Source organism: Tursiops truncatus, chromosome 6, assembly GCF_011762595.2.
Source record: "Tursiops truncatus isolate mTurTru1 chromosome 6, mTurTru1.mat.Y, whole genome shotgun sequence".
Lineage (NCBI taxonomy): Eukaryota > Metazoa > Chordata > Mammalia > Artiodactyla > Delphinidae > Tursiops > Tursiops truncatus.
In genome coordinates, this window is record NC_047039.1 from 60,164,182 (window position 1) to 60,177,611 (window position 13,430).

The following is a 13,430-nucleotide window of genomic DNA, read 5'->3' on the forward strand; positions in this document are numbered from 1 at the left end:
GCCTAAAGCGATGCATTGAGGATTTTAATGTTTTCACCAGGATTTAGATAAAAAGTCATCAGTTCTCCCTCTCTTGTCAATGATATATCCATTCATTCATCATATTTTTATTTACTGATATACCAGACACAATATTAATTAATCTAACTATAATCTTATTTAGATTTGAAGGCTCACGCTGGGTTGTGAGAATATGGGTGATTTCAATTTTATTCTTGATATAATTTAGCACAGTGGCCATGCCTAGCTTTATAATAAAGACTTCAAATATTGACTAACCCTACCCAAGTATACAAAATGGTTTGAGGGAAAGAAAAAAGAGAGGAAAAAAACCCCAAACAACTGTAAAAGGGCCACGAACAAAAGGATGGACAAATGGAGAAAAGTTGGTAAGGGTAAACCAGAGCTGGTGGGGGAAGGGGGTATTTCAAACAGGTGGGTGGGGAAAGGGGTGGAGCTTGGACCCTTGACTCAAGGTCTAAGCGGTAGCCAGAGGGCTATAAAAGCTTGGTGGAGTCAGGCAGGGAAAGCAACCTAAAGGCCAGGATTGGCACGCTGACGGAGGCCGGTAGGCTACAGCAGGTGCAGTATCTCGAGAAAGGCTAAAACGCTCAGAGCAGACGAGATCAGGTCCAGGATGCCGCGCCAGTTCTTGTCCCACCTGCTAGGGGTCTGGCTGCTACTGAGTCAACTTCCCAGAGAGATTTCAGGCCAGAGGACGAACGACCTTATTAAGGCATGCGGCCGAGAATTAGTCCGCCTCTGGGTCGAGATCTGTGGCTCGGTCTCCTGGGGGAGAACGGCTCTGAGCCTGGAGGAGCCTTGGCTGGGATCCGGACCGCCCGCAGGTGAGAGCACCCAACCCCCGCCCCCGACCAGCCGCTCTGCACTTCCCATTGGTTGCTGTCCGGCTGCCGAGCAATGGGAAGGGCTGCCCACATGACTCTGAAGCTGCCGGTGCCTAAAAGTTTGGGATTTTGCCTCGTAACTTGCTTTCTAGTCAGGATTTCACCCGGGATTTCACCACAGGGAGAGAAAGCAGCGGGAACAGCAAGTGGCCTTACCTGAGAGGCACTTGGTGCCTTCACCTCCTGTCAGTCCGGGTGGCGGGGCAGGGAGGGAGAAGGAGGAAGCTACAGAGGGAGGTAAGTGCTCAAAAACCCACAGTAGGCGGGGCGTACTCAGCCCGGAGGATCCGTACTCAGGCCAGAGGATCAGTCCGAGGGCAGGATTGAAGGCTTGCTGATGGATGGGGCAACTGGACAGGGCATCTTGAGATGACAGGGGGCAAACAGTGAGGTGTGAGCTGGTTATCACGCGTATTTGCGCACCAAAGGGCATAGGGCAGAGACCTATGATAGGGTCCTGAAATGTAAACATAAAAGGGGGCCTTAAATTTAACGACCCTCCTTTGTTTTTTTTTTTTAAAAAAAAGCAATCTCGGCTGTGGCCCATGCCATCGAAAACTTACTCTTTTATTTTTATTTGTTAACTTCACCAAAGGGGAGGACCTAGCCTCCCACTTCTTTGAACTGAGTCTTGAAGTTCATGTGTGAGAGAAGGGATTAAAGAGAAAGAAAAGGGCCTGATGGTCTACAAGAGAAACTGAAGGGGAACAAGAGTCAAGGGAAGTTTGCCCTTCAGCCAAACAAAGCAGAAAACGTGATTGATGCTTCAAGCATTTAGAAGCTGCAATGGATTTTCTTTAAAAAAGCAAGATCTCAGAATCAAATCTGGAATTTTTTTTTAAAAATCACTGTTAAGTTATAAAGCATTTATAAAGATAAATTGGAAGCTAAGTTTAAGTAACAATGGAAACTTTCACTGAGGTATAGCCTAGTCTAATCACTGTAATGGGTCATGTTAAAATCAGAGAGTGCAAGCTCAATTATGAATAATTGTTTTATATTTCACAACACATGCAATTTATGATAAATCACAACTATATTTATAGGCTATATGCATATCCTCTATATAAGTGACCCTCATGTAAAATCATTGTGCACACTAAGTACATTTACTGTCCTTTTATGGGACTTAAAATATGATTATAAAGTTTTTTACCTAACTTTTCTACATTGTTGGTCAGAGACTGATTTATTTAATGCAAGTTTTTACATACTTCTTGTATAATATTAATAGAAGAGTACCACAGAGTTTAGGAATTCACTGATTCAAAGTAGGCAAGACCAGATTGCATTTGCTTGTTTCACTTTTTCTGAATAAATAATATGCTCATATTAAAGACTGAAAAATATATGTAAATACAATAATGAAAAGCACCATTAGATATTAAAGACTGAAAAAAATCTGTGAATTTAATGATAAAATGAAAATATCTATATTAAATGAGGAAATGGAAAGCAATATTAATATTTGGCAATAGGTATGTGTATCTCCTGCATTTTCATTTAACATTATATTGTGAGCATCTTCTCACATTGTTAGACTCCAAAAAGATAATTTAAAATTTCTTTCTGGTATTCCACGTCATAAATCTACCATATATATTTAACCATTCTTAGCAGACATTTAGGTTGTCTCCAGATTGTTACTTAAAAATGGTTTTCTGACTACATTTATACCTATCTAGATATTTGGCCAAATTTCTATTTCTGTAGAAAAGGATAGTGATTTTAAAATATTTTTAAAGAACTGTCTTTGTCACTGCTCAGTACATAATTTAACTGGAAATAATCTAACAAACTATTGCCTGCAAGTGAGGATCAAGGGAAGTGTTTAAATTACTAATTAAGAATCACTTTGGAAGTACATGTCAATAATCTGTGATTCATGAGGTTTAAAACCTCTATTGTTCGATAGTTTCTATCTGTTTGTACATTATTAAATTATTTTCCCACAATGCGTGCAGAAATAATACTCACTGTACCGTTTTAAAAACAAGATAGATATTTTTAATTAGAAGAAGTCTATGTTAGTAAGAGTTTAGTCCAAAATATACTGATTAGGAGGCATTTGTATGAATTCAGGTTGATTAGGATATTATCTTTTAGACTCCAGAACCTAAAGTTGTTGTGAATTGCAAAATGTTTCAAAATAAATTTAAAAATAATTTTAATAAAGAGTACAATGCAGGCAACAAAAGCAAAATTAGACAAGTGAGGCTACATCAATAGACAAAACTTCTGCACAGCAAAGGACATGCTCAATAACGAAGGGGCAACTTATGAAATAGGAGAAAATATTTGCAAGCCATGTACCTGATAAGGAGTTAATTTCCAAAATATATAAAGAACTCCTACAACTCAATAGCAAAAAAACTAATAACCTGGTTTTAAAATGGGCTAAAGACTTGAATAGACATTTCTCCAAAGAAGACATACAAATGGCCAACAGGTATAAGAAGCAATGCTGTATATCACTAATCATCAGGGAAATTGAAATCAAAACCAAAATGAGCTATCACTTCACACCTGTCAGGATGGCTATTATCAAAAAACAAAGGAAAAGTGTGGTTAAGAATGTGGAGAAATTGAAACCCATGTATATAGTATACTGTTGGTGGGAAAGCAAATTTGTGCATTCACTATGGAAAAGAGTGTGGAGGTTCCTCAAAAAAAAAAAAAAGAACTACCATATGATCAGCAATTCCACTTCTGGTATTTATTCAAAAGAACTGAAATCAGTATCTTGAAGAGACATTACCACTCCCATAATCACTGCAGCAATATTCACAATAGCCAAGATGTGGAAACAACTTAAATGTCCATCCACAGATGAATGAATAAAGAAAAGGTGGTATATACATACAATGGAGTATTATTTGGCCTTAAAAAAGGAAATCCTAAAATATGCAACAACATGGATGAACCTGGAGGACATTATGCTAAGTGAAAAATGCCTGTCTCAGAAGGACAAATACTACTTGATTCCACTATTATAAGTATCTAAAATAGTCAGACTCATAGAAGCAAAGAATAAATGGTGGTTACCAGGATTGGGAGGAGGGAAAAATGGGGAGCTGCTAATTATCATGTATAAAATTTCAATTATGCAAGATGAATTGGTTCTAGAAATCTGATTTATAACACTGTACCTATAGATAATCATGGTGTATTGGGCACTTAAAATTCTGTTAAAAGGGTAGATCTCACGTTAAATGTTCTTACCAAAAAAAAAAAAAAAAGAACTCTGGGAACTCTGTCACATTTTTGTGAATTTTCTGTAACTTTAAAAGTATTTCAAAATAACAAGTTTTTAAATTGAAAATAAAAAGTGCCAAAACCAACAACCTATGAATAAATGTAATAGAAACTACAAATGTTTTGCCTCATTCATTAACTGGCTTCAAGTATATGGAAAGTTAAAATCAGCTTTTCTTTGTATTCAATAATTAGAAAATGTTTAAGTTAGAGCAAGGAGAGTTTTTATGAAGAGATTGAATTGAACTTAGGATGTCTTACTGAGGGAAAATGTGAACATTTCTGACTACCAAAAAATGGTATAAATTCTCATCTGTCATTGCCAGTTTGGAACTTGAATGAGAGAAAACATTGGGAGGAAAAATAAAATGTTAGAATATTGTTTTCTTTCCACTGAAAACTCCAATCGTTGAAGTTTGTTGTTGGCTGAGATCCTTGCTACAGAACTCATAGGAAGTGAACAAGCTGAGACCATTCCTGCCTGGGTGAGGGGGCATGGTTTTCTCTGATCTGTAAGCATCAGTGGTTGCCCAGGAATCTACTTTCCATGTTTAGATTTATATCTCTTGACCTCATTGTTTCCACTATTTCAGGAGGAATGTCTTATTATAAGCTGAAATGGACAGTTTTGCTGTCCATGAAAAACAACAAGTAGTGATCCAGGTTTACACTATAATTTAAACTTCATCTGTGTTTCAACTTTTTTTTGGTGCTGTAACTCTCAAAATTGTGTAATGGGGATAGGTAAGGTTAGGATAGAATTTACCTGGAAGTTTTTTGAAGGCAGCAAAGATGTTTTCTTTTTATTTATATCTCTAATCTGGCAGAGCCAAAGACATGGAAACTATCAAAGGATGTTCAACTGAACTGAATGGGTGTAAAGAAGGAAGATGTCAGCTGGTCCCTGAAAGTTGCCAGCCCAAGTCTCAACCTTCATGTATACCCAATCCTGGGATGCTACTTAAGACCAGGCTCCCTTCCTAGGGAACACACAGAACTTGCATAGTTTATGATCTACAACATTGGAACAAAAACCATACACAGTAGTCAGTAGACACACACCACAACAGATTAAAAATCTCTTATAGTCAGTGATTTGTTGGTTAGTGTTCTTTTAACCCATTTCTCCATAAAGTAAAACATTACTGATTTGCAGTAAATACTCTAGGGAAGAGAAATTATTAATACATGTATGAGGAGCATCAGAGACTGGTATCTCCTGCCTGCTAGATCAGAGCAGTTGGAAATTCTGCTTTTTAACTTTATCCTGAAGCAGTAACTTGCCACCATGGAACAGTTGATAGTTTAAAATAATTAATATACTTTTCAAGGATTACTATCATAACTCAGAAGTTGCTTAGTCATGGAAATAAATTACTCAGGTAATAAAAATTCATCTGTGGTCAAACTGAGTGTTTCTGAGGATCAAGATGACTTCAGAAGTGTCAGAGATAAAAAAGTGCTATGGTAAAAGCATTAAAGGGACATGAGGAGAGATGACAAGGGTGCGAGTGGAGTAAAGCAGAACTTTGGTAATGTTGTTTAACCTGCCCAACTATAATAAACTAAGCTTTTTAGATATCAGGACACTTGCTGATTCTGTTTTATTGTTGAATTCTATTGAGGCAATGCTTTCCTTTGTGTCTATGCAAAATTTTATAGTTTTCCTGATGTACTTTAACATGAATATTTTTTCTCTTCCTCCTCTTTTTTAAATTAGAAATCATGCCACCCTCCATCACCAAAGATGCAGAAACCTTAAAGATGCTGTTGGAATTCGTTCCTAATTTGCCACAGGAGCTGAAGGCAACACTGTCTGAGAGGCAGCCATCACTGAGAGAGCTACAACAATCTGCATTAAAGGATTCAAATTTTAACTTTGAAGAATTTAAGAAAATTATTCTTAATAGACAAAATGAAGCAGAAGACAAAAGTCTTTCAGAATTAAAAAACTTAGGCTTAGATAAACATTCCCGAAAAAAGAGACTGTTCCGTATGACGCTGAGTGAGAAATGTTGTCAAGTAGGTTGTATCAGAAAAGATATTGCTAGATTATGCTGAGAGGAAGCTGTGTATTTCATCTAATGTTCACATGTATTCTCACTGACACATTCACCGATGCCTCTGTCGCCCCACTGATTACTAGAATATGAGAAATTATTTTTAGTGTTTAGGTTTTTCAGTTGATGTGTAAGAAAATGTCCCTTGCATTATTGTAGTTTCTGATAATAATACTTTTTATGTGAGAAGATATTTTTGGTTTTTATTAATGATATAATTATGTTATTGCTTTTTTAATGCTATTAACTTAAAATGACAATAAAATCTTTATCACTTTAGCCACACACAATAACTCAAAGAAAATTTTAGAACTAGATAGCTTAGTAAAATGCTATGTCTTGCATAAGTGAGAATGGACAAGTCTATTTTTGAAATCTGTATCTGATAAATTATAATCTGTCACCATTTTCCCTCCAAACAGAATGCCCAAATGTTCTTTCACAACTTAATATCAAATGAATTATTTTAATAGCAAAAAAATAAATAAAAATTTAAAAATAACTTACACAATACCTAACACCAGGTACATAAAATGGACCAAAACTTTTTTATTGAAATTAACTTAGTTCGAATACGCAGTCACAAGATTTGAACTTTTCTAGTAGATTTTAAAATATTTTTTGTGTCTTACTGAACTATTAATTGCAAAAAAATCAGATTGGACCCTAAATCAATTTAATTTAGTCGAGGCCATATAAACTCAAGTATTTTTCAAACTAGGGTTCTTACCTTAATTCTACTGTCTAAAACACTAAAAAGTAAATTATAACTTTTTAAGGAGAAAAATGAATATATAATACATATAAAAGAGAATAAACAATTTAGTGTCATATATTATAGAAAAACTGTATTAGCAAGGAAACATACTTTGTTTGCTATTTTAGAATTTACAAACCATTTCTATAACAAAATAACTGTGAAATGATATGAAAACTTATTAGTATAGTAAATTAACAGTTATCATCTTAGTGTTTAGCCAGTTCCTTTGATTTACATACACTTAAATTTTTAGGCAGCATTTATAGAAAAAAGTACACTTAAATAGCAATTTAGTCTCCATCATATGTCTGTAAATAGAATTTAAAAGGATTAAAACAGCAACTCCCATATTTCAAATTCCCATACATGATTAATCATAATCAGGCCTCCAACTAAGGCCACCTTGTAAAACTTCATAAAAGGCTGTGGAACCTCAGAGGCCATAAGCCACCTTGGACAAAGCCTGGAAGAGTGCTGTCTGAAATGGAAAACCCAACACAGGAGAACAAGGGCAGTGACCAGGAAGCTTACAGCCCAGAAAGGACAAAGAGGCATCCCCAGACACAAGAGGCATCTCCCCAGACCCTGCCCTGGCCCATGTCCCTCATCTGCTTCTCCACAAAAGCCCTGAAAACAGGGCTCCTAGCCCAAGAATCTGTATTCACTAACTCTGATGATATCACTTTTTAAGTGCTACAAAGACCGTCTGTGGTTAACCATCTACTATAAATACTACGATAATCAGTTAACATCTTTAAGATATCTAATTCTTGGGCTGCTAAAGTCCTCCTAAAACTCTCATGAGAAGCTGATGACTGTATGCTTAATTTATTTCTCATATAAAAAATTTACTCAGGGGGCTTCCCCAGTGGCACAGTGGTTAAGAATCCACCTGCCAACGCAGGGGGCACGGGTTCGAGCCCTGGTCTGGGAAGATCCCACATGCTGTGGAGCAACTAAGCCCATGCGCCACAATTACTGAGCCTGCGTCCAGAACCCTCAAGCCACAACTACTGAGCCCACGTACTGCAATTACTGAAGCCTACGTGCCTAGAGCCCGTGCTCCGCAACAAGAGAAGCCACCACAATGAGAAGCCCGTGCGTAGCAGCGAAGACCCAATGCAGCCAAAAAAACCCACTGTTTATATATATGTATCAGTGAGGATTGTGTTCCCTGTAAATAACAGAAAGCCCTACAACAGTGGCTTCAAAGAAGACTGTGGAGTGAACATCCAACACTGAATGATGCCAGCAGGCTCCTACCACCTTTCCAGTCAGTTCTGCTTAACACATAGGCCTTCCTCCTTATACACTTCTTTCTCCTCATGAGCCCAAGATGGCTGCTGCACATCTAGATCTGTGTACATTTTAGGACATAAGAAGGCTTAGTGCCTGGATCAGAAAAGCAAATGCTTTGCCAGAAACCTCCACATGTGTGCTTATTTCACATTAGCCAGAACTGTGTCACATGGATACTACTACCAGCAAGAGACATTGGGAAATCATTTCTACCACTTAGAGACTAGAGAGTTGAGGTAGGCAAGGGAGAAGGGTTTAGCAAGGAGATTGGATCAGTCAACCTACAGCTTTGCTCATACTTGCTGTTCTTGTACCTACAATGTCTGTTTCAAATACATTAATCTTTATTTATTAACTTTCACCATTAAGATGGACTCCAACTGGAGTTGGATCCAAATGGTATGAGAAAAAGAAAGAAGTCTTTGGAATCCAGTAGACATGGGTAGGAATGCTCTAGCACTTATCAGCTACATGCATGGGCACATTTAATGTATCTCTTTAAAAAGCTGTCTTTCTTTTGTTTGGACTGAAAACATTTTAATTTCTGAGTTAACAGACATTATTTTTTATTTGAACTATAGTTGCTGTACATTATGTTACAGGTGTACAATACAGTGATTCATAATTTTTAAAGGTTATGCTCCACTTATAGTTATTATAAAATATTGATTATATTCCCTGTGTTGTACAATATTTCTATATAGCTTATCTTATGCATAATAGTTTGTACCTCTTACTCCCCTACCCCTACAGTGCACCTCCCCACTTCCCTCTCCCCTCTGGTAACTACTGGTTTCTTCTCTATATCTGTGAGTCTGCTTCTTTTTTGTTACATTCACTGGTTTGCTGTATTTTTTAGATTCTACACAGGAGTGATATCATACAGTATTTGTCTTTCTCTGACTTTTCACAGCATAATACCCTCCAAGTCCATCCATGTTGCTGCAAATGGCAAAATTTCATTCTTTTTTATGGCTGAGCAGTATTCCTGTAGTATGTGTGTTAGTGTCTGTGTGTGTGTGTGTATGTATTATACAACATCTTCTTTATCTATTCATCTGTTAATGGACACTTAGGTTGCTTCCAATTTTAAATAACGCTGCTATGAACATTGGAGTGCATGTATCTTTTTGAATTAGTGTTTTTGTTTTCTTCAGATATATACCCAGGAGTGGAATTGCTGGGTAATATGGTAGTTCTATTTCTAATTTTTTGAGAAACTTCCACACTGTTTTCCACAGTGGCTGTACCAATTTACATTCCCACCAACAGTGTTTGAGGGTTCTCTTTAATAGACGTTATTTTTTAAAGCAGTTTTAGTTTACAGAAAAATATAGTGAAAAGTATAGAGTTCCAATTTGCCCTCTCATCCACAAATACAGTTTCCCCAATATTAACATCTTGTATTAGTGTGGTAAAATTGCATCAACTGATGAACCAATATTGATATATTATTACTAACTAAGATCTGTGGTTTATATTAGGGTTCATTCTTTGTTGTACATTCTGTGTTTTTTAAAATAATTATTTGTTTTTAGATCAGTTTTTAAGTTCACAGAAAATTTGAGTGATAAGTACAGAAGGTTCATCTTCCCAGCTTCCCCCCAACATTTGTATATTTGTTTCATGTGGTATATCTGTTAGGATTGATGAACCACACTGACATATCATTATCAGCCAAAGCCCATAGTTTACATTGTGGTTCAAACTTGGTGTTGTACATTCTACAGATTTTGACAAGTGTTTAATGACATGTATCTATCCTTATAGTATCATACAGAACAGTTTCATTGCCCTAAAAATCCCCTGTACTCCCTCCTTCCCCCCAGACCCTGGCAACCACCAATCCTTTTAGTCTCCACAGTTTTGCCTTTCCAGAAACTCATATAGTTCATTTCTTGATAGCACTGAATAACACTCCATTATATGGATATACCACAGCTTGTTTATCCATTCACCTATTAAAGAACGTCTTGGTTGCATCCAAGTTTTGGCAGTTATAAATAAATCTGCTATAAACTTCGTGTGCAGGTTTTTTTGTGCAGGACGTAAGTTTTCAACTCATTTGTGTAAATACCAAGGAACATAATTGCTAGGTCATATGGTAAGAATATGTTTAGTTTTTTTTTTTTTTTTTTGGTACGCGGGCCTCTCACTGTTGTGGCCTCTCCCGTTGCGGAGCACAGGCTCCAGACGCGCAGGCTCAGTGGCCATGGCTCAAGGGCCCAGCCGCTCCGCGCCATGTGGGATCCTCCCGGACCGGACCGGGGCACGAACCCGCGTCCCCTGCATCAGCAGGCAGACTCACAACCACTGAGCCACCAGGGAAGTCCGAATATGTTTAATTTTGAAAAAACTGCTAAACTGTTTTCCAAAGTGGCTGAACCATTTCGCATTTCCACCAGCAATGAATGAGAGTTCCTTTTACTCCACAACTCACCAGCATTTGGTGCTGTCAGTGTTCTGGATTTAGGCCAAACAAATAGGTAGTGGTATCTCATTGTTGTTTAATTTGCAATTGCCTAATGATGTATGATGTTGAGCATCTTTTCAAATCCATCTTATTAGCTATCTGTATATCTTATTTGGTGAGGTGTCTGTTTAGATCTTTTGTCCATTTTTATATTGGGATGTTTGTTCTCTTATTGTTGAGTTTTAAGAGTTCTCTGTATATTTTGGATACCAGTCATTTATTAGATATGTGTTTTACAAATATTTTGTCCAGTCTATGGATTATTGTTTCATTCTCTCAAGAGTGTGTTTCATAGAGAAGGTTCTAATTTTAATTAAGTCCAACTTACCAATTTATATTTTCATAAATCATGCTTCTGGTATTATATCTAAAAAGTCATTGACAAACCCAACATCATTCAGATTTTCTCCAATGGTATCTTCTAGGAGGTTTATAGCTTTGCATTTCTTTTTATTGTGATAAAATACACATACCATAAAATTTACCACTTGAACGATTTTTTAAAAATAGCATCCACCTCTGTGGAAGGTGTTTTTTTTTTGGCTGTGCTGGGTCTTAGTTGTGGCATGTGGGATCTTTTAGTTGCGGCATGCGGGATCTAGTTCCCTGACCAGAGATTGAACCTGGGCCCCCTGCATTGGGAGCGTGGAATCTTAATCACTGGACCACCAGGGAAGTCCCCCATTTCAAAACCATTTTTAAGTGTACAGTTCACTGGTATTAAGTACATTCACACTGTTGTGCAATTATCACTATTCATGTCTGGAGCTTTTTTATTATCTCACACAGAACCTCAGTACCCACAAAATAGAAACTCCACATTCCACCCCTGCAAGCCTCTGGTAACCACTATTCTACTTTCTGTCTCTATGAAACTGCTTCTCTAGATCCTCATATAAGTAGGATCATACAATATTTGTCCTTTTGTGTGTGGCTTATTTCACTTAGCATAATGTTTTAAGGTTCATCCATCTTATAGCACATATCAGAAATTCATTCCTTTTTATGGTGGAATAATGTTTCACTGTATGTATGTACCACATTTTCTTTATCCATTCATCCATTGATGGACATTTGGGTTGTTTCCACCTTTTGGCTTTCGAGAATAATGCTATGAATACGGGTGTATAAATATTTAAGTTCCTGCTTTGAGTTCTTTTCAGTACATACCTCGGAATAAAATTGCTGGAGCCTATGATCACTCTATTCTTAACTTTTTGAGGAACCATCATACTGTCTTCCACAGCTGTACCATCTTACATTCCCACTAGCAGTGCCCACGAGTTCCAATTTCTCCACATGCTTGCCAACACTTATTTTTGTTTTGTTAATAGCCATCCTAATGGATGTGAAGTGAAATCTCATTGTGCTGATTTGCATTTCCCTAACAACTAGTGATATTGAGCATCGTTTCATGTGCTTATTGGCCATCTTCTTTGGAGAAATGTCTATTCAAGTCCTTCACCTATTTTAATTGGTTTATTTGTTTTTATGTTGTTGAGTTGTAGGAGTTCTTTATATATTCTAGATGTTAATACCTTTTCAATATGTAATTTGAAAATATTTTCTTCCATTCCATGAGTTGCCTTTCACTCTATTGACAGTCTTTTTTTTTTTGGCTTAAACAACAAAATTTATTTTCTTATAATTCTGGAGGCTAGAAGTCCAAGATCAAGTTGCTATCAGGGTTGGCTTCTGGTGAGCCCTCTCTTCCTGGCTTGTAGATGCCACCTTCACACATGTTTTCACATGGCCTCTTCTCTGCAAGTGCATGGAGAGAGGGAGATCTTTGGTGTCTCTTCGTCTTCTTACAAGGATCACATCTCCACCCTTACAATTTCCTTGAACCTTAACTATCTCCATTAAGTGCCTTATCTCCAAATACAGTCACATTACAGGTTAGAACTTCAACATATGAAAGGGGGGTGTGGGGACACACAGTTCAACCCATAATAATGACCATTTTTATTTGCAGACCTTTTGTTAATATTTATTTATTTTTTATTGGAGTAAAATTGCTTTACAATGTTGTGTTAGTTTCTGCTGTATCATATGTTTGCAGACTTTTTAATGATGGCCATTCTGACTGGTGTGAGGTGGTACCTCATTGTAGTTTTGATTTATATTTCTCTAATAATTAGGGATGTTGAGCATCTTTTCATGTACTTGTTGGCCATCTATATGTCCTCTTTGGAGAAATGTCTATTTAGATCCTCTGCCCATTTTTCTATTGGGCTGTTTGTTTTTTTCTTGTTGAGTTGTATGAGTTGTTTGTATATTTTGGAAATTAAGCCCTTGTAGGTCTTATCACTTGCAAAGATTTTCTCCCAGTCTGTAGGTTGCTTTTCATTTTGTTTATGGTTTCCTTTACTGTACAGAAGCTTGTAAGTTTGACAAGGTCCGATTTAAACTTTTTGCTTTTATTTCTATTGCCTTGGGAGACTGACCTAAGAAAACATTGGTACGATTTATGTCAGAGAATATTTTGCCTATGTTCTCTTTATGACAACCACCATTTTTTTTTTTTTTTTTTTTTTTTGTGGTACGCAGGCCTCTCACTGGTGTGGCCTCTCCCGTTGCGGAGCACAGGCTCCAGACACGCAGGCCCAGCGGCGGCATGTGGGATCTTCCCGGACCGGGGCACAAACCTGTGTCCCCTGCATCGGCAGGCTGAC

At 37.1% G+C, this 13,430-nt stretch overlaps 1 protein-coding gene across 2 annotated transcripts; it reads left to right on the forward strand.

Moving 5' to 3' along the window:
• Positions 1 to 605: 605 nt before the first annotated feature.
• On the forward strand, positions 606 to 6,414 carry LOC101333923 (prorelaxin). Of its 2 annotated transcripts, none has more exons than XM_004313597.3 (2): positions 606 to 848; positions 5,884 to 6,414. In XM_004313597.3, the coding sequence occupies exons 1-2, from the start codon at positions 638 to 640 to the stop codon at positions 6,222 to 6,224; spliced, it is 552 nt and encodes a 183-aa protein (XP_004313645.1). In that variant the 5' UTR covers positions 606 to 637; the 3' UTR covers positions 6,225 to 6,414. The 2 variants fall into 2 exon arrangements, with proteins under 2 accessions (XP_004313645.1, XP_019789713.1); XM_019934154.3 differs by lacking the exon at positions 606 to 848 and adding an exon at positions 954 to 1,145.
• The last annotated feature ends 7,016 nt before the right edge of the window (positions 6,415 to 13,430 follow it).

What these genes read in the sequence shown, in the direction of transcription:
- LOC101333923 (XM_004313597.3), top strand. Translation starts at nt 638, where the DNA reads ATGCCGCGCCAGTTCTTGTCCCACCTGCTAGGGGTCTGGCTGCTACTG. An exon ending in GGGATCCGGACCGCCCGCAG is followed by an intron (nt 849 to 5,883) that starts GTGAGAGCACCC and finishes TTTTTAAATTAG; the next exon opens with AAATCATGCCACCCTCCATC.